We start from the raw sequence: 16,035 nt of genomic DNA, 5'->3' as shown, positions 1-16,035 counted from the left end.
GTACATGTACGAGGGGAGAATTATAACCTAAAGAGTTATGCAACCTCCAATAATATTCAGGAATGCTCATTTACAGTCCTCGCAATCTTTCTTATTTCCCTGACCTCCAGGGCTTTCTATCTTCTTCTCTTGTCGCTCTTCCGCTTGCTTTTGCAGGGCCCGATCCGTATGGCCTAAATCGCGGTCTGGGGAAATAATGTTCCGGACAAGAGACTTGAGTACTTTCACCTCTGCAAATGTCAATGAGTTTGCGGATTCAATGCAAATCACATGTGATGAGAGTTTGGATTTTCAAGCACTTATGCTTATGAGAAGACATACCTGGAAATCCTCCATCCCGCTTACGATCCCAAAGAATAGTCTCCTGTGTCGAGACCTCTCCCAGTGCAGTTTCCGGGCCAGCATACCACATTGTCACTATGAAGACTCCACCAGTCATCGGAACTAGGGCGACTTCTCCAAGGTCAGTGTTGAAGGTCGAAAGGAGTTCTTGGGCAAACTGCATCATGTTATTAGCGCTGCCATAGCCATGTTTGAACCCCCGCTTATATCTTTCGGAGGCCAATGTCCAATCCATGGGTTAACTGTAAGCACCCTCGAAAGTATAAAATCAGGAGAGAGAGAAAAAAGAGTTTGATGATCAAAGCACAGGAAAAACTTACATATGCAGCTCGGAGCATCCATCTGCACTGCGTGCAGAACTTGATTGCAATGCGCGGCAGATGCACCCGCTCCCAGGCAGTCCTGTCAGCAGTGCCAGAGCCAGGTCCCGGGGCCTGGGATTGTGGCGCTGCGCCGCTGGTAAGGCTGGTCTCAATTGGTGGAGTTGGTTCGGTCATGGTAACTGGTGTCGAAGCTGGATATATCCCGGGGACAAGAGGCAGAACACAGATTGCAAACCGAGGGCGTCACCCGAGAACCAGATGGGCGCCGAACACCGCGTAGCGAAAGTAGGACAGGGGCTCGTGGTTGCAGGGTGATTTGGAATTTCGGACCGACGCAGTCACGTTGGGTAGAACGATGGAGGAAATTGGACTGTTTGATGGCGGTGGTGGGATGATGTCAGCGGGGGATTGCCTGATTCGGCTGGTTCGTCTCCTGCAGGTTCCCGAGGACGCGACAAGCAGTGGAATTCAAGGCCGGGCCGGAACAAGGGAAATGAGCGCAAGCCTGAGTATTACGTTTACAGAAGAGAACACCATGTGATTATCGGTTGATTGTTATTGATCATGGATGCAAATCGAATCTATGATACACGAATGGCAACCCGATCTCCCATGCGCTGCTGTGCGTACGGGAGGCTTTTGGAGAACCCAGAGAACAAAGGAAATGGCTTCAAAACACAGAGACGACAAAAGGGGGAATGGTGCTTATCGAAGTGGAAGGAAGAGAAGAAGAAGGATTTTAGAAAAAAAGGGTGTAAAAGAGACAGGGCAACGGGGGTCGGCGCATCGTCCAGTGCTGAAAACCTTCCCCCGTGCCATCCAAGACCGATTGGAAGAAACCCGCATGGTTCTGAAGCTTTGATATTCGTGCAGGTCCACGTCTCGCTGTCCGCGCCGGGCAGGTTGAGCGATCGCGGTCTTATTTCGGGCCCAGGGGGGCGGAGAGATCCGGAATTAAGGTTGGAAGAGAACGAGGCGAAAAGAAAAGAAAAAAGTCGTGTCGTAGCGATCGAGCTTCTCCCGTCATTAGGCCGTTACATGACGGTGCAGCAGCCTCCCTGCTGCTGGGGAGCGTAGGGGTCCTCCCGCTTGTCGACCTGTTATAGCAAGTCAGCTTTTGCGCGTGTGCGCCACCACTTTTGGGAACGGTCGCATACTTGTCCCCATACGGATGGCACCATGAAGTCGCGAGTGTTGTTGCAGTAGTTGATCAGCCTATTTGAAAGAAGCACCCAGTCAGCATCGGGCCTGATTTTCGCGGGCGCCATGTCATCATCACAAAGGGGGCATGGGGAGCGGGTGAACTCACGAAAGAGCCGCCTCAGAGACCTTGACACGCGGACGGTCGAGGTCCTCCTTCAGACGGGCATTGAGCTCGGTCAAGCGACGGTACTTGAGGTCGGCCACACTTTGCTTCTTGTTCTTGACATCACCACCAGATCGGAGTTCGTAAGCAGGCATCGTGTCGAGGAAATTGGGGGCGCGCGGTCAAGAAAGGGGGTCGAGAGGGGGTGTCGTTAGGTTGGGGGGTTTCGATGGGTCGTGAACCAAGGGATTAATCGATAACGCGCACTTCTTTCGACGATGGGCCGAACAAGGAAAAGGAGGGAATAGCGAGTGGTCAAAGGAGAGTGGTAGAGGAGAGACGTTGGAGAGGGATTTTCCCCGAATGCTGGTGGTACGGGGGGTCCGTGGGCTCCCTTTTGCGATGTATGTATTACTCAGTACAGGAGGTACGGAATTTGGGGGGCTCGGCGGGAGGGAAGTCACAGTACGGTGCCGGGCGGCACTTCCCAATAGTGCGACAATAGTTGCGTCGCGTGTGCTGATGTATTGGGTACATGTGGGTGAATCGGACCCATCCAAATTAGTGGGCAGAATTATAATTAATGCAAGTGAATCGTGGAAAGATAGCGATATGCTCTGCGTCAATAGGTACTTTTTTTTGGTTCTTGAGGTATCTACAGGCCCAATTGGGGGGTGGCATCTACCAGTGGATGCACTGGCGGTTGACTGGTCTGCTGCCACTGATACGGTATTGATCATACACCCCGTACTCTGCGGCCGTAAAATCGAACCATGTACACCGCCCGCGGCACAAAACAAACACGTGACTGCCCCATCGCTTAGCCCGAAGTGGGAACACCGGGCAATTTTCGCTGGCTCACGCACAACAGGCCCTTCTCCCCCTCCAGGTCTAGGGACATCGCGTGGCAGCCATTTTCAACTCTGGTCCTCGACCACTGCCCGTGTACGAGACGTTTGCGCTCTCTCTCTTCGAATTCGCCTTTTTTCCCCCGAAAAAAATCCATCACCCGAAGGGGTGGGTTGCCCATCATGCCTCCTCCACCGCATATCAAACCTGAGAATGTCCTCAAGGTAAGTTTGAATCAGTCCGGACAGTCCGCATCGACTCACGTCGTGCGATACGCATGTCGATGTACTAACAAGCCTTTGAAGAGGGCCCAGGAACTTATCGCCGTCGGTCAGGCACCCGCCGCCCTGACCGTCCTGCACGAACATGTCACTTCCAAGCGGACCCGCAGCAGTCCTATCGCCTCGCTCGAGCCGGTGATGCTCCTCTTCGTTGAGCTGTGCGTCGACCTGCGCAAGGGAAAGGCGGCCAAGGACGGCCTGTACCAGTACAAGAACATCGCCCAGAACACCAACGTCGGCACCATCGAGGTTGTCCTCAAGAAGTTCATTGAACTCGCCGAGCAGAAGGTCACCGAGGCCCAGACCAAGGCCGACGAGATCCAGTCGTCCCTTGAGTCCGCCGCCCCCTCCTCCAACATCGACGACCTGGAGGCCATCGAAACTCCCGAGACCATCTTGCTGGCTACCGTCTCTGGCGAACAATCTCGTGATCGCACCGACCGCGCCGTCGTCACTCCATGGCTCAAGTTTCTGTGGGAGACCTACCGTACCGTCCTCGAGATCCTGAAGAACAATGCCCGTCTCGAAATTATGTACCAGTCGACCGCTCTGCAGGCCTTCCAGTTCTGCCTCAAGTACACCCGCAAGACCGAGTTCCGCCGTCTTTGCGAGCTGCTCCGCAACCACGTTCAGAATGCCGCCAAGTATTCTGCTCAGATGCACGCTATCAACCTGAGCGATGCGGATACTCTGCAACGCCACCTAGACACCCGTTTCCAGCAGCTTAACGTCGCCGTCGAGCTGGAGCTGTGGCAAGAGGCCTTCCGCAGCATTGAGGATATCCATACCCTGCTGAACCTGAGCAAGCGCCCGGCCAAGAACGTCATGATGGCCAACTACTACGAGAAATTGGCTCGTATTTTCTTGGTCAGCGAGAACTATCTCTTCCACGCTGCCGCCTGGAACCGGTACTACAACCTCCTTCGCCTGTCTACCGTGGCCCTGGCTACCGGCCAGAGCACCAAGAAGGAGAACCCCTCCGTCACCGAGGCCGATATGACCAAGGCCGCCTCGTTCGTTCTTCTCTCTGCTCTCTCCATTCCTGTCATCAGCACCACCCGCTCCCGGGGTGCTCTGGTCGACGTTGATGAGGCCCGCAAGAACAAGAACACCCGCCTCACCAACCTGCTGGGTATGGCTCAGCCCCCGTCTCGCTCGGTCCTCTTCCGCGATGCTCTGAACAAGGGTCTTCTTAAGCGTGTCCGTCCTGAGATCCGGGATCTGTACAATATCCTGGAGGTTGACTTCCACCCTCTGTCCATCTGCAAGAAGATTACACCTATTCTGAAGCAGATTGGCGCCGATCCCGAGATGGAGAAGTATGTGCAGCCTCTGCAACAGGTTATTCTTACTCGCCTGTTCCAGCAACTCTCCCAGGTCTATGAGTCCGTCGAGCTCAAGTTCGTCTACGAGCTTGCCCAGTTCCCCGATCCTTTCCAGATCACCCCCGCCATGATTGAGAAGTTCATCATGAACGGTTGCAAGAAGGGTGATCTTGCTATCCGCGTGGACCACATTTCTGGTGTCCTCACCTTCGACTCGGACGTCTTCTCCTCGTCCAAGGCAATGCACGCCGGCAGTGCTGCTGGCTCTGCTGAGAGCGAGGTTGGCTCCGTGCAGCGTCTCCAGCACACCCCCGCCGAGATTGCCCGCTTCCAGCTCGCTCGCCTGGCGAAGACTCTCCACGTCACCTGCATGTATGTTGACCCGTCCTACAACGAGGCTCGTCTGCAGGCCAAGCAGGCTGCTCAGGCCCGCGCTCTGGCTGGTGCCGCCCAAGAACACGACGAGACTTTGGCTCGCCGTGTCGTTATCGACAAGAAGAAGGAGGCCGCCACCGACGCTCTCCAGCGCAAGCAGCGCGAGGAGGAGACCCGGAAGCGCATTCGCACCCAGCAATTGCAGGAGGCTGAGAAGCTGCGCCTTGCCAATGAGCAGAAGGAGCGCGAGAGCAAACGGATCAAGGACGAACAAGACCGTATTCGCCAGGAAGAGCTCAAGAAGCAGCTCGAGGAGCTTAAGACTGGTGTCAAGGGTATCGATATCAGCGAGTTCGATATGGATGAGCTCGACGCCAACCGCCTGCGTGCTATCAAGCTTGCTCAGCTCGAGAAGGAGAAGAACGAGCTTAACGACCGTGTTCGTACCACCGCCAAGCGTATCGACCATCTGGAGCGTGCCTTCCGCCGCGAGGAGCTCAAGCACATCCCTGCCGACTACGAGAAGCAGAAGCAGCACGATCTGGAGCTCTACGAGAAGCAGAAGGCGGAGACCCTCAAGGAGGCCAAACAGAAGCACGCCGAGGCTGTTGCCCTCAAGCACCGCCTGGGCCGCCTTGTTCCCCACTTCAGCAGCTTCCGCAAGGACCTGTCCGAGAAGCGCCATGAGGAGTTCGAGAAGCGCCGCAAGGCCGCTGAGCGGGAGTTCGAGGCCAAGAAGAAGCAGCGTATCAAGGAGGTCCAGGACCGCCGTCGTCGCGAGAAGCAAGAGCGCGAGGAAGAGGAGCGTCGCCGCAAGGAAGAGGAGGAGCGTGCTCAACGTGAGGAAGAGGAGCGCACCTCCCGGGAGGAGGAACGGCGTCGTGCTTTGGCCGAGGAGAAGGCCAAGCGCGACGAAGAGAGAGCGTTAGTCACCCTTACTCTGCATCTTCTCCTATCTGACACTCAAACTGACTTGACATCTATAGCAAACTCGACGAGATCGCTGCCCGCCAGGCTCAGCGCGAGCAGGAAGCCGAGGCTCGTCGCACGAACCGCAAGTTCGCCGGCCCTGCTACCGCCGAGCCCGAGCGCGCCGCCAGCGGTGCCCCCCGACTCAGTCTGGCATCCCGCACTGGTGGCGGTGGTGGATGGAGAGATCGTTTGGCTGCCAAGGAGGCCGCCGGTGGAGCTGCCGCTGCCCCTGAGCCCGCCAGGGAGGAGGCTCCTCGCCGTAGTGGATATGTTCCTCCTCACCTGCGCAATGCTGGTGGTGGCTCTGGCTCCGCTCCGCCGCCCCGTGACGCACCTCCCGCTGACCGCTGGGCCCGCCGCGAGCCCGCTCCGCAATCATCGGCTCCCCCTGCCGAGGAAAAGCCTAACAGCGGTGGCAAGTGGGTGCCGCGCTGGAAGCAGAACCAGAGCTAAACGCGTGCACGGGTGGATTCGTATCTTCTCTTCTTTACATCTCTAGGGAGCGAACCAAAAGTGACTCGGAACATTTCCTTTTTTCTTATCTGGCGCATGCTGTCATGACTCTCTGCAATGACCCTGTATCATCGGCCTCCTATGGGATGCCTTCATGGTCCGTTGTTTCTCTTTGCGTACTCATGTTTTTCTAATTTCCTTATTTTCACTTCGGTTGGGCTACATTTGCCAGCCGTGATGCCAATATCATGCACTGCTACATTGCTTTGGGTCCCGAACGTTCGGGATCCAGTGAATAGGATCACCTTCTAGATTCATCCAAACCTTCATCAGGGTCAGTTTCCAGCTCTTCGTATATCTTGTGCCGACGGAGTTTGACGGGCCTAAAAATCGGATTTAGGCGGATTTAGCCCAGCCTTCCCAATCTAGCCTGCAGGAGTATCTGTTCATACACGGGACATCACTAGCCGAAGCTCGGTATACGGAGGATACGCTGTTCTTTTAACCTATAGCAACTACGCACCCTTGAATAAAAATAGCCCAGAGCAGATTGTGAGGCCTGCACCCGGATAGAAATCAATCCGAGCCATACGCATAGGTTGCATTCATCTAAGATATAGGCCTATGAATAGCACAGCATTCCAATTTTTAGAAGCAAGACTGAATTTACTCATACCGGAGAAACATCGTAATTCAGGCTCGACCAGCCGCCCTCTTATACCTCTAGCCATCCGCTCCACTTTTTTCCCAACAACCCTGAGACCAAATCAGCTTCTCATACAAGCAAGCGCCTGGGCCATAAAATCCTGTGATCAAACCCTCCAAGACACGTCCTCTCGCCTTCGTCAAATACTCTGTTATCCTCGGTGAAGTCGTTGGAGGGACGGTAATCTCAGCCTGGACAGACGTCTCGGCTTGCTACAAGCTCAATGATCGTATCTTGGCCTTTGCGTAACGCGCAACTAAGGCCCGGAATTGTGAGACTTTCAAGACTGTGTGATCGTGGATGCAATTTTAGCATGCCCATCCCAGAATGGATGAGCTTCGCCAAAGCAAGTGTCTTTCCACTGTGCCTTACCACAGTTGCACATGCATGCACTTTTCAACTGTAGTTTCCTCTCTCTGCCCCACCCGAGACTTGAGGCTGTGCGCGAGGATGCTCAGAAATTGGGGTGTGCATCTGCAGTGGGAAGCAATGCAATACAGCTCGTATGTGCAGTCGGGTTTGAAGTTTTGACAACAGCATTGGAGGAAAAAACTTCTAGTATGTGACATCTTGGTGTTTCTCATGTATCCGACTACTCCAGACAAGAGGTTGTGAAGGATGTCACAGCTCAGCTGGATGTTTCTGAGTGTGTGGGGATCTTTCAAGCGGCTGGGCTGGAAGAATCCATTGTGCCTTGCCTGGAAATTGCGAAGAAAGAGAGAAATGAAGTCTTTGTTGTAACTACGACACCGCTGCAGGGAGTTAAAATCCCCGAGGGCCTCAATGTCAAAATGGTCTTCGGTGATGGGCCTGATAATATTCTTCCTATTTGGGAGGAGGAGTATTTACCGCAAACTTTGATTCAGCGAGGGTGTCTTGTTGCATCGGAGCCGCTTGTCCTTGTAACTAAGGGGCTAGAAAGTATCCAGGAAGGATTTAACCTGATGAGAAAGGGCGTCTCTGCGGGAAAAGTGGTTGTTATCGGGGAGTAGATGGATATCTACAGTTGGAATTCCTCAAATGCTCATGTTAATACCTTCAGTTACTGTCATAGGTATCCTCAATATTCATATTTACATCTCACTTTCCACAATATTTCCCGATGCGGCCAGAGTTGCATAGTACAGCGAATTTTCCGCACAGATAACCATTCTTCCTTTTCCAGCGAAATTGAAGTTTGCAGAAGTTGTTCCCAAGTAGATCTTACCAATCAACTTGCCGGACGGATTCCAGACTTGGACACCATCCCCGCAGCCAGCGTAAACATTACCCCAAGTGTCACAGTGAACCCCTGTTTAATAAAGAAAAGTGAAAATTAGAATCATCAGAAATGTGTAGGCTATATCAAGTATGGAATTCTTACCATCTGGAGCACCAGAGTTGACAAATGCAAAGGTTTTGCGATTCTCAAGCGTGCCATCATCTACAACATCATATCGATAACTGTAAAAAATAAGTAGTTAGAATGGAGCTTTCGGAATAGAGGTGTGAGAGAGAAATCATACATGGAAGCGGGCCCTGTTAAATTGAGACCGTAGAAGCCAAAATTATTTCCTGTATCGGTAACATACGCGTGCTTTCCGTCCGGAGAAAAGGTGAAGCCTGTTAGAACGTCAGCATACAATGTAGTCTCTCATGGTATCCAGTGGACAGTAATTTCTGTACCATTTGGATTCACAAACCCGTCAGCAGCAATGCTGACAGCACCTGAATCAGGGTTGAAGCGGTAGACCTGATTTTGAAGACCGGGATGAGGACGGAAGTCCTGGAAGTATCCATATGGAACATCGGTAAAGTAGATTTCTTTGTTTTTGGGGTGGATGGCTACATCGTTAAGCGAGTTGAATTGTCGACCGAAGAAATTATTGAGGAGCACTATAGGTGATGTTAGCAATGCGTTTTTGTAAACCAGGGAGAATTGAGAAAAGACAGCACATATACCTTTGGTATCATAAGGTTTCTTCGGGCTCATCACGTATAATGCAGGTGCCTTGTCATCTCCTTGGCCCTCGCCAGTAAAAATCAGCTTTCCGCGATAATTGTTGGCTCCTAAAATGGTACATATGGATTAATCGATCATTCCCCCGGTATAGAAACTCTCAAGAAATCAGTAACTTACCGTTAGGATTAATGATCATGGTTGTAGATGTAACATTTTCGACATCCACCAGGCCTACAGCATCCGTCTTGTTTGCCACAGCAGCAGCCTGAGATAGTGAGATTTTTTCAATGATAGAAGACTTGTTAAGTCCAGTACCGGCCTCAGGAGGCCCGGCGTTTTGAACGAAAAACACTTCGTCTGTTCTCTTAGACCTGTTTGATTTCGTAAATGACGAAAGCTCTATTGAATCGAGGGAAGTTCTGATCTACTTACCACACGACTGCTTCATGGAATAGAGGGTCTACTTTAGAATAAGCAATACGGGTCAGACTGGGTGTACTCCCCAGGACCTTCAGAAATTCGTCATCGTAGATGTGAAAAGGGCGACCAAGCAAGCTCTCTTCAGTTAAGCCTGGAGGAGTAAAGACCTAAAAAACAGGCTCAGTTAGCGACGAGGCGATGCTTATTAAGTGAATGAGTTCGCGTACGCTTGAAGCATTGAATTCACCAGGCGGCCGAGTATTATTCAAAACATTGAAGCTCTTCTGATCAATTGTCTGTGCCTGGGTGGGGATCTTTCCTGTTGCTGATAAGACTGGAGTAAAGAGACTCAGCCCCAGCAATAGCCAGGAAGCCAACGTCCCAGATTGAACGGGCATGATGAACAGAATTATTTTATAGCACAGAGCCCCACAGCGTGAGATTACCACTCAGGTTAAATAAAAGCAGAATTCAGAAGAACCGGGACAGGATGACGCATTTATACCCCAACTTAAGCATACTTTCCGGCCCGCGTCATACGCCGGGCCCGAAGTGCGGGGAGGACGGGATCGAACCATTGCAGGTGGTCGCACAATCAGGCTCATCTAACCCCTCAATGGGCAAATTCCCCGAGATTTGGAGAATGCCAAGCTTGTGAAGCCAAGGGTTGGTCTGCAGTCGTCCGGCTTGACCTCTGAAAGCCGCTTAAGATCGTCGAGGATCTCGGACCTGCGCCGAGTGGGATGCACTCCACTTCTCCAGTTGTAGCCCCCACGCAGTCATGGCTGCAAGGTACATGGAATGCCGGCAGGTAATGCTGGGAGAAATACAACATGGAAAAAGGAAAGCATTGCCCATAATCTAGCCAAATGCCAGGTCTGGTTACAGATCGGATGCATGGTATCGAATTTTAGACTATGTGCATGTTTGTCTAAGCTCCAGCCTCGGGACATTAACAGAACCACTGGAAACGAAGTAATCCAGTTTATAATAGACTTGTGAAAAAAGAAACAAAGTGGATATCTGACGAGGGGAAAATGTAGAGCGAAGCCCAAGAAAAGCTCATAAAAATCTAGCTGGAGATCCTGAAGCAGTTGCGAGACATGCCGATGGAAGAGAGAAAGCGTCAGTTTATGTTCAGACCGCAGCCACTTCAGCACCAGCCCCAAAAAGCTTTTCGCGCCACTCGCCACACACTTTTTCGAAGCCGCTGACGACATCACCGCATTCTTTCCCGGCTTCGCGATCCTTTAGCCGGCGATCCCACTCGCCGACCTCAATCCAGCGTGAGCCTTCTTCGCGGCTCTCTTCCTCCCGCCGGAGATCGGAAACGAGTTCTCGAGCAGACCGCAGTCGCCGGGACGCGGTAGAGGTCAACTGTCGAGATTCGTAAAGGGTATCACTCAGACCGCGAAGGGAGTGAGTGATATCGGATGTCTGGGAGATGAGGGCCTGCAGGGAAACGAGAGGGTTGATAGCTGGCGACTGTGAGGGGGTAGATGGCCGAGAGTCGCGCCGGGACTGTGATTGTTCGGGGAGCGGGTATGGGAGATTTGGCAGTAGGCCGTCGTCGATGAGGGGCATGAGTGAGTCTATGGCGTCTTCGGAAAGGAGTGGAAAAGGAGAGAAGAGGAGAGGGTGGATGAGGGACTGGAGCGTGCGGGTTTGGTGTGTAAGATGTGATGTGATGGAAGAGTGGGCAGTGATCAGACTATGCAATGAATGTTAATATAAGATCCTATCGTGGGTCTAGATAGATGACCGGGAATGTATCACTAACCGCATGGCGCTGTTCTCAATTCCGCTTTGTGCACCGAGGTCCCGAAGGGCTTCGATGGTTCGCTGGATAACATGATCATTCTCACTGCCATTGTTCTCGATGCCCCGCCGAGCAAGGCTTTCGATATCTGCCATTTGGGTCTCCAATGCGGGGGAAATGTCGGCCGCCTCGTCAAGGTCCGAGTCGTTCCCATAGTCCGAGCCGTCATAATGAGACTCTGCCCGTCGGTGGCGGAATTGATTAGGTCGGAGCCTGCTCCTGGACGCAGGCGACTCTGCGGAGGGGACTGATTGCGCATATCGCGGACGGACTGCATGTACGCATCTTCGCCATCGCTATGGTCTATTTGCTGGGACCCTGCGGTACTGGTCTCCTGTCCCGACGCGTAGCCATAGCCCTCTTCTTCTTGTTCCCAAGCATCTGCCAGTTCATCGGCAAGATTTCCCAGTCCACCACCCCCTGTGTCAGTGGAGAAGTCTACCGATTCGCGCTGGGATCCGTTCATGGCGTGGATATTCTGGCGGGGAGTGACCGGAGAAGGTGGTGCGGACAACCGGGGGGTTCGTGGCTCGAGAGGGCTTTGGGGAGCAAATCCATTGGCTCCGGTCCCTGGTGAGATTGGCGGATCGTCCATTGTTGAGGGGTTGCGGTGAGCAAGTTTCAGGGGAGATGGAGGGAGGGGCATTGGTGAAAGCGGACGAGGAACACCAGTTACCCCCGAGAGAATGCAGCGAGGATTTTGGAGAGAAGAATAGAGAAAAAGAAAAGGGTAATGAAGCAGTCAAAGGAAGAAATGAGAGAATTGAACCATCAACACACAGTGCTGTGTGTAGGAAGGCGGGCGAATCTGAAATGCCCAAGAGTTGTCGGTGTGTCTAGCTTCTATCACGGCATGACCTATGCATACAAAGGTAGTCACCGTCGAGCAGAAAATCGAGCAGATCCCAGGAAGTCAAGAGCGGACACCACCCAGTCGGGGAGTCTAGCAGCCCGCAACGGTTGTACATCGGACACAACGCGAAGAGGGCGGCCACCGCTGGCAGAAAACGTGCTTGGCACCATAGATGCTTCACCCCACATTCTTCAGTCTTCCAGCATTCTCCGAGGCATCGCAGCTCCGCAGCCGCCACGATGACCTCGATTGATCGCATGTCCCCGCTGGACCTGCTACAGATGAATCGAACGAATCTGGACCCGCTGACCGAGAACTACGATCTGGGCTTCTACCTCAACTACTTGACCCGATGGCCGTCGCTGTGCAACGTGATTAAGGACCGTGACGCTGGGGTTGTGGGTTACAGTATGGATTCCTTCTTTTTCAGACCCATCTATAAGCAGAAATTCTAATGCGCATTTCAGTCATGGGCAAACTCGAAGAACAGCCCACCGCGATGCGTGCCTCAGAGCACTATACCCCATGGCACGGACATATCACAGTATTGACCGTTGCACCTGAATGGCGCCGACTTGGCTTTGCCACCCGCTTGACCGAGCAGCTTGAGCAAGCCTCAGATGCCAACAACGCCTGGTTCGTCGATCTCTACGTTCGAGCAGGGAACAAGGTGGCGGTCGACATGTACAAGCGAATGGGGTAAGTCTATCATCGACTGACCAGAAGCACTGGAGTCCAACTTTGCGCGTCTCTGTGGATATGATTACGAACCAAGCCAATGCAGATACTCTGTCTTCCGTCGCGTCGTCAACTATTACAGCGATGACCCAACGGGCATGTCGGAGTCCGGAGAAGATGCATTTGATATGCGGAAGCCGTGTAGTCGAGACAAGAAGCTTGAGCATGTGCGAGACAAGGGCGAGACCTTCTTAGTTTCCCCTGAAGACGTGTCTTGACTCTGAGTACTTCAGGTAAGCCGAGTGATTTGAATATGCATGAGAAAGGCACGGCCTTCCTAACTGCTCCTGAAGATGTGCCTTGATTCCAAGCTGCTTTAGGTAAGCCCGGTAACATGAACGTGTATTAACAAACAAAGCGAGATGTTTTAAACAGTTTAATATGACCGCATGGGGGTCCATAGCCACATGCAGGACGCCTCAGCCTTCATTATGTACGGAAAATAAATTACAGAAGTACAAAATCATCATTCAAGGTCTCCTTATGGAATTGGGAACCATATTGTCTAGTTCCACAGTACAATTGTAAACTGTTTGAACACACCGAGGACTGGCAGCCTTTTTTCCTTTCTTCCTTTTTTTTTTTTTCAATCACAGGGCCCAGGTATCGGGAACTAGAGATCTAGGTATCAGGTGTCTCCTGTATCCTAGTTAGAGAAAGGAAGAGCTTGGTGTCATAATGCGCTGAGGGTGGACGCAAGCATTTTAGGCCCTATGTATCTCAGAGCATGCGGCGTTGGGTTGAAGGCCGACAGAGAGGAGGGAGAGAAAACTCCGTTTTATTCATCTCGAAGGCGCCGGTCTTGCGTAAAGAATCTTTTAAGATTAGGATAACCAAATTTCCAAGTCAGGAAATGTTCAGGCCTTGGCTATCAAGCGGGGACCAGAGCGCACCACTCTCAAGATGATCATGAGAATAGCTGATCCAACAAGACAGCAAGCGGTAAATAGTTGAACCCCAATGTATTTGCCAGTGTCACCAAGGATAGCCCCACCGATAGGAGTTCCAATCAGTAGGCCAATCGAAGTGATGGCAAAGACCATGCCGAGCCGAGTACCCAGGTCACGTACATCAGCCGTCATACTGGCCATCACCACAGGCGGAAGAGACACAAATCCTCCGGAGAAGAAGCCGTAGAAGATGGCCAGGATGATAATGCCGGCAGTCGTATCAACGGAAATCCACACAAATGCCAGAATGGATGTAACGGTCACGGCAGGGGAGAGCATGTTGAGCGGGCCAGTATGGTCGGCCAGGAAGTTGGGAGCGATTCGGCCGAAGGTTGAGGCAGCGTTGAGCATAGAAACAAGATAGAATCCCAAATTACTGTCCACGATACCCGTGTCAATGGCGTAGGGCTGGACATAGTATAGGAAGTTGTAGAATCCTAGGAATCCAAGAAACATGGCCACGGTAAACAGACAGTAGCCGAGATCCTTGAAAGCGGAGAGCTGGTAGAGCTTGCGCTTGTCCTTGGGCTTGAAGCGAACACGCATGATGCTCAGTGAGACACAGATTGTACCAAAACAGAGGAAACCGATTACGCGAGTGGCCCAGGCATAACCGACATTCTGCTGAAGTTTATGGAACATAATAGGATAGACCACGCCACCGATGCTGCTACCACTGGCCGCGAGACCGTTGGCGAGACCTCTCCTACGTCGGAAATATTGCGGGAGGATGGCGACTGAAGGTACGAAAAGGCAACCGGCAGCCAAACCCACGCAGATACCCTGGGCGAGAATGAGATGCCAGTATTTGCTGGAGATACTGGTCATCATTAACCCGAACGGCAACATAAATCCTCCGAAGCCGATGAGGGCCCGGAAATAGCCCGCGTCGAAAAGCGGACCAGTGATAACTCCAATCAGCATCAGAAGAAAAGATTGGAGTGAACCAATCCATGCGATAGAGGATGATGAGGCACCAGCCGGCGGATTAGCCTCATAATAGGTTTGATATGCGCCCCACGTATTGATGAGGCCCCTGTATTAGTGAGCGTTAGCTAAATTTTCTTTCTTTTCAATGGCTTTAAAATATTTTCCTTTTTGTCTCCGGACTTGTTCTTTTTCGAAAGCACGTACCATGAATTGAAGAAGAGAAAGAAAGAACCCAGAACTTGGAGCCATGATAGAAAACCCGTATCGAAGGTCACCTCAGGGTCCTTCTCTGGCGGCAAGTCGGGGGACGTCGTGGCATTGGCCGTCACATTTCCTTCAGCTCTGGCGGTGAGGCCAAGGGCCTTCTGCTCTACTTCCAGATTAGTCGAACCCATTCTTTCTGACGGTGGCATTAGTTTCGGACCGACACTGGACGCCTGGGCGACACAAGGAGGTTCTCGCGTGTGCGAGAACAAGGACTGGACTGGAATCCGCGAGGGAAGTGCAGGGCAAGAACTCGAGTCACCATCGCCTCGAAAAAAATTCTTGGGGTTGATTATAAACCCACCGCGGCAAGCGGGGCGCCTGCTAAGCTGCTGGGAGGGCGGAAGAGACCGAAGAGAAGCGCCTTTGGGATAGCCAGTGGTCCACCGGCACCCACTTGCCTAGGGCCATGGGGGAGGGACCGCAACCCAGGTTTCATCGGGGTCGGAGATACGCTTGGACACGCAAAGCAGCGGTGGGATGTCCAAGTCCAAGGCAGCGAGGCGTGCCGATTACCCAGGCGGGGGTGCCAGCCGAGCATGGCCCGTTGGAGTTATGCAGACGACAGATGGCATACGCCGGCCATCAGTGCATCCAATGTACCTTAGGGTATATCGTACCTTGTAAGGACCAGATGGACTCCAGGGGCAAATCGGAAAAAAGTGGGCCCTCGGGGTCGGGTGGGTTCTCCCCGGCGTCACTCATTCCATACTACCTTCAATACATCCTCATTATAATAGTGCTAGGCAGCACCGAGACTCGGAGTTAACTGAGTTCTGAGGTGCTCCATCGGAAAGCCCACATGTGTTGGAATAGATTAGAACTGACGGTCTGACCAGTTGCCTCAAGAAAGACGGACACTGTGAGTCATGGTGACTCGGATTTGGAGCTGTCTGCAGTGTGCAATATGCAACATCTCCAAGTACATAGTACATTCCTTGTCATGGTGCCCCCGCCAATCGAAAATAGTATCGGAAACAAGCCCCGAAAGAGGAAAACACCCTACTGAGAGAGAGAGGAAAACCAGCTCTTTCTTTCTAGAGATTGTGTGTTCACTGCTGTCAAGCTCAACATTCACCGACGGCGATCCAGGATCATCAGCCAATACCGGAAAAATCGATAGGTGCTTGGGGCACTTCTTAAATCTTGGAAGCAACACTTGTGAAGTACTCTGACTAGAACCTATG

The 16,035-nt window shown here is 52.4% G+C and overlaps 8 protein-coding genes across 8 annotated transcripts; 3 read left to right on the top strand and 5 right to left on the bottom strand.

Moving 5' to 3' along the window:
• Positions 1–66: 66 nt before the first annotated feature.
• On the bottom strand, positions 67–839 carry N7532_010842 (Rdx family protein; the record flags this gene model as incomplete). The annotated part of the gene is made up of 3 exons (XM_056623333.1): positions 67–230; positions 322–499; positions 663–839. The coding sequence occupies 3 exons, from the start codon at positions 837–839 to the stop codon at positions 67–69; spliced, it is 519 nt and encodes a 172-aa protein (XP_056470749.1).
• An 860-nt stretch (positions 840–1,699) lies between these two features.
• Positions 1,700–2,126, bottom strand: N7532_010841 (guanine nucleotide-binding protein subunit gamma; the record flags this gene model as incomplete). Its single annotated transcript, XM_056623332.1, has 3 exons — positions 1,700–1,762; positions 1,823–1,880; positions 1,975–2,126. 3 exons carry the CDS (start codon positions 2,124–2,126, stop codon positions 1,700–1,702), a joined length of 273 nt encoding a protein of 90 aa, XP_056470748.1.
• Positions 2,127–3,002: 876 nt separating this feature from the next.
• tif32 (putative eukaryotic translation initiation factor 3 subunit EifCa) lies at positions 3,003–6,226 on the top strand (the record flags this gene model as incomplete). Its single annotated transcript, XM_056623331.1, has 3 exons — positions 3,003–3,044; positions 3,126–5,725; positions 5,788–6,226. The coding sequence occupies 3 exons, from the start codon at positions 3,003–3,005 to the stop codon at positions 6,224–6,226; spliced, it is 3,081 nt and encodes a 1,026-aa protein (XP_056470747.1).
• A 1,089-nt stretch (positions 6,227–7,315) lies between these two features.
• Positions 7,316–7,924, top strand: N7532_010839 (GroES-like protein; the record flags this gene model as incomplete). Its single annotated transcript, XM_056623330.1, has 2 exons — positions 7,316–7,490; positions 7,539–7,924. The coding sequence occupies 2 exons, from the start codon at positions 7,316–7,318 to the stop codon at positions 7,922–7,924; spliced, it is 561 nt and encodes a 186-aa protein (XP_056470746.1).
• Positions 7,925–8,005: 81 nt separating this feature from the next.
• N7532_010838 (SMP-30/gluconolactonase/LRE family protein) lies at positions 8,006–9,692 on the bottom strand (the record flags this gene model as incomplete). The annotated part of the gene is made up of 8 exons (XM_056623329.1): positions 8,006–8,223; positions 8,296–8,375; positions 8,438–8,534; positions 8,598–8,807; positions 8,874–8,981; positions 9,052–9,245; positions 9,307–9,461; positions 9,522–9,692. The coding sequence occupies 8 exons, from the start codon at positions 9,690–9,692 to the stop codon at positions 8,006–8,008; spliced, it is 1,233 nt and encodes a 410-aa protein (XP_056470745.1).
• A 739-nt stretch (positions 9,693–10,431) lies between these two features.
• On the bottom strand, positions 10,432–11,759 carry N7532_010837 (uncharacterized protein; the record flags this gene model as incomplete). The annotated part of the gene is made up of 3 exons (XM_056623328.1): positions 10,432–11,005; positions 11,075–11,326; positions 11,386–11,759. 3 exons carry the CDS (start codon positions 11,757–11,759, stop codon positions 10,432–10,434), a joined length of 1,200 nt encoding a protein of 399 aa, XP_056470744.1.
• Positions 11,760–12,205: 446 nt separating this feature from the next.
• N7532_010836 (peptide alpha-N-acetyltransferase complex B subunit NAT3) lies at positions 12,206–12,922 on the top strand (the record flags this gene model as incomplete). Its single annotated transcript, XM_056623327.1, has 3 exons — positions 12,206–12,374; positions 12,434–12,665; positions 12,751–12,922. 3 exons carry the CDS (start codon positions 12,206–12,208, stop codon positions 12,920–12,922), a joined length of 573 nt encoding a protein of 190 aa, XP_056470743.1.
• A 639-nt stretch (positions 12,923–13,561) lies between these two features.
• Positions 13,562–14,979, bottom strand: N7532_010835 (MCT family MFS transporter; the record flags this gene model as incomplete). The annotated part of the gene is made up of 2 exons (XM_056623326.1): positions 13,562–14,690; positions 14,789–14,979. The coding sequence occupies 2 exons, from the start codon at positions 14,977–14,979 to the stop codon at positions 13,562–13,564; spliced, it is 1,320 nt and encodes a 439-aa protein (XP_056470742.1).
• Between the last annotated feature and the right edge of the window lie 1,056 nt (positions 14,980–16,035).

The sequence above is a fragment of the Penicillium argentinense genome, assembly GCF_028826775.1.
Source record: "Penicillium argentinense strain IBT 30761 chromosome Unknown utg000010l_segment0_segment0, whole genome shotgun sequence".
NCBI classification, from domain to species: domain Eukaryota; kingdom Fungi; phylum Ascomycota; class Eurotiomycetes; order Eurotiales; family Aspergillaceae; genus Penicillium; species Penicillium argentinense.
This window is presented reverse-complemented; position numbering and strand designations above follow the sequence as displayed.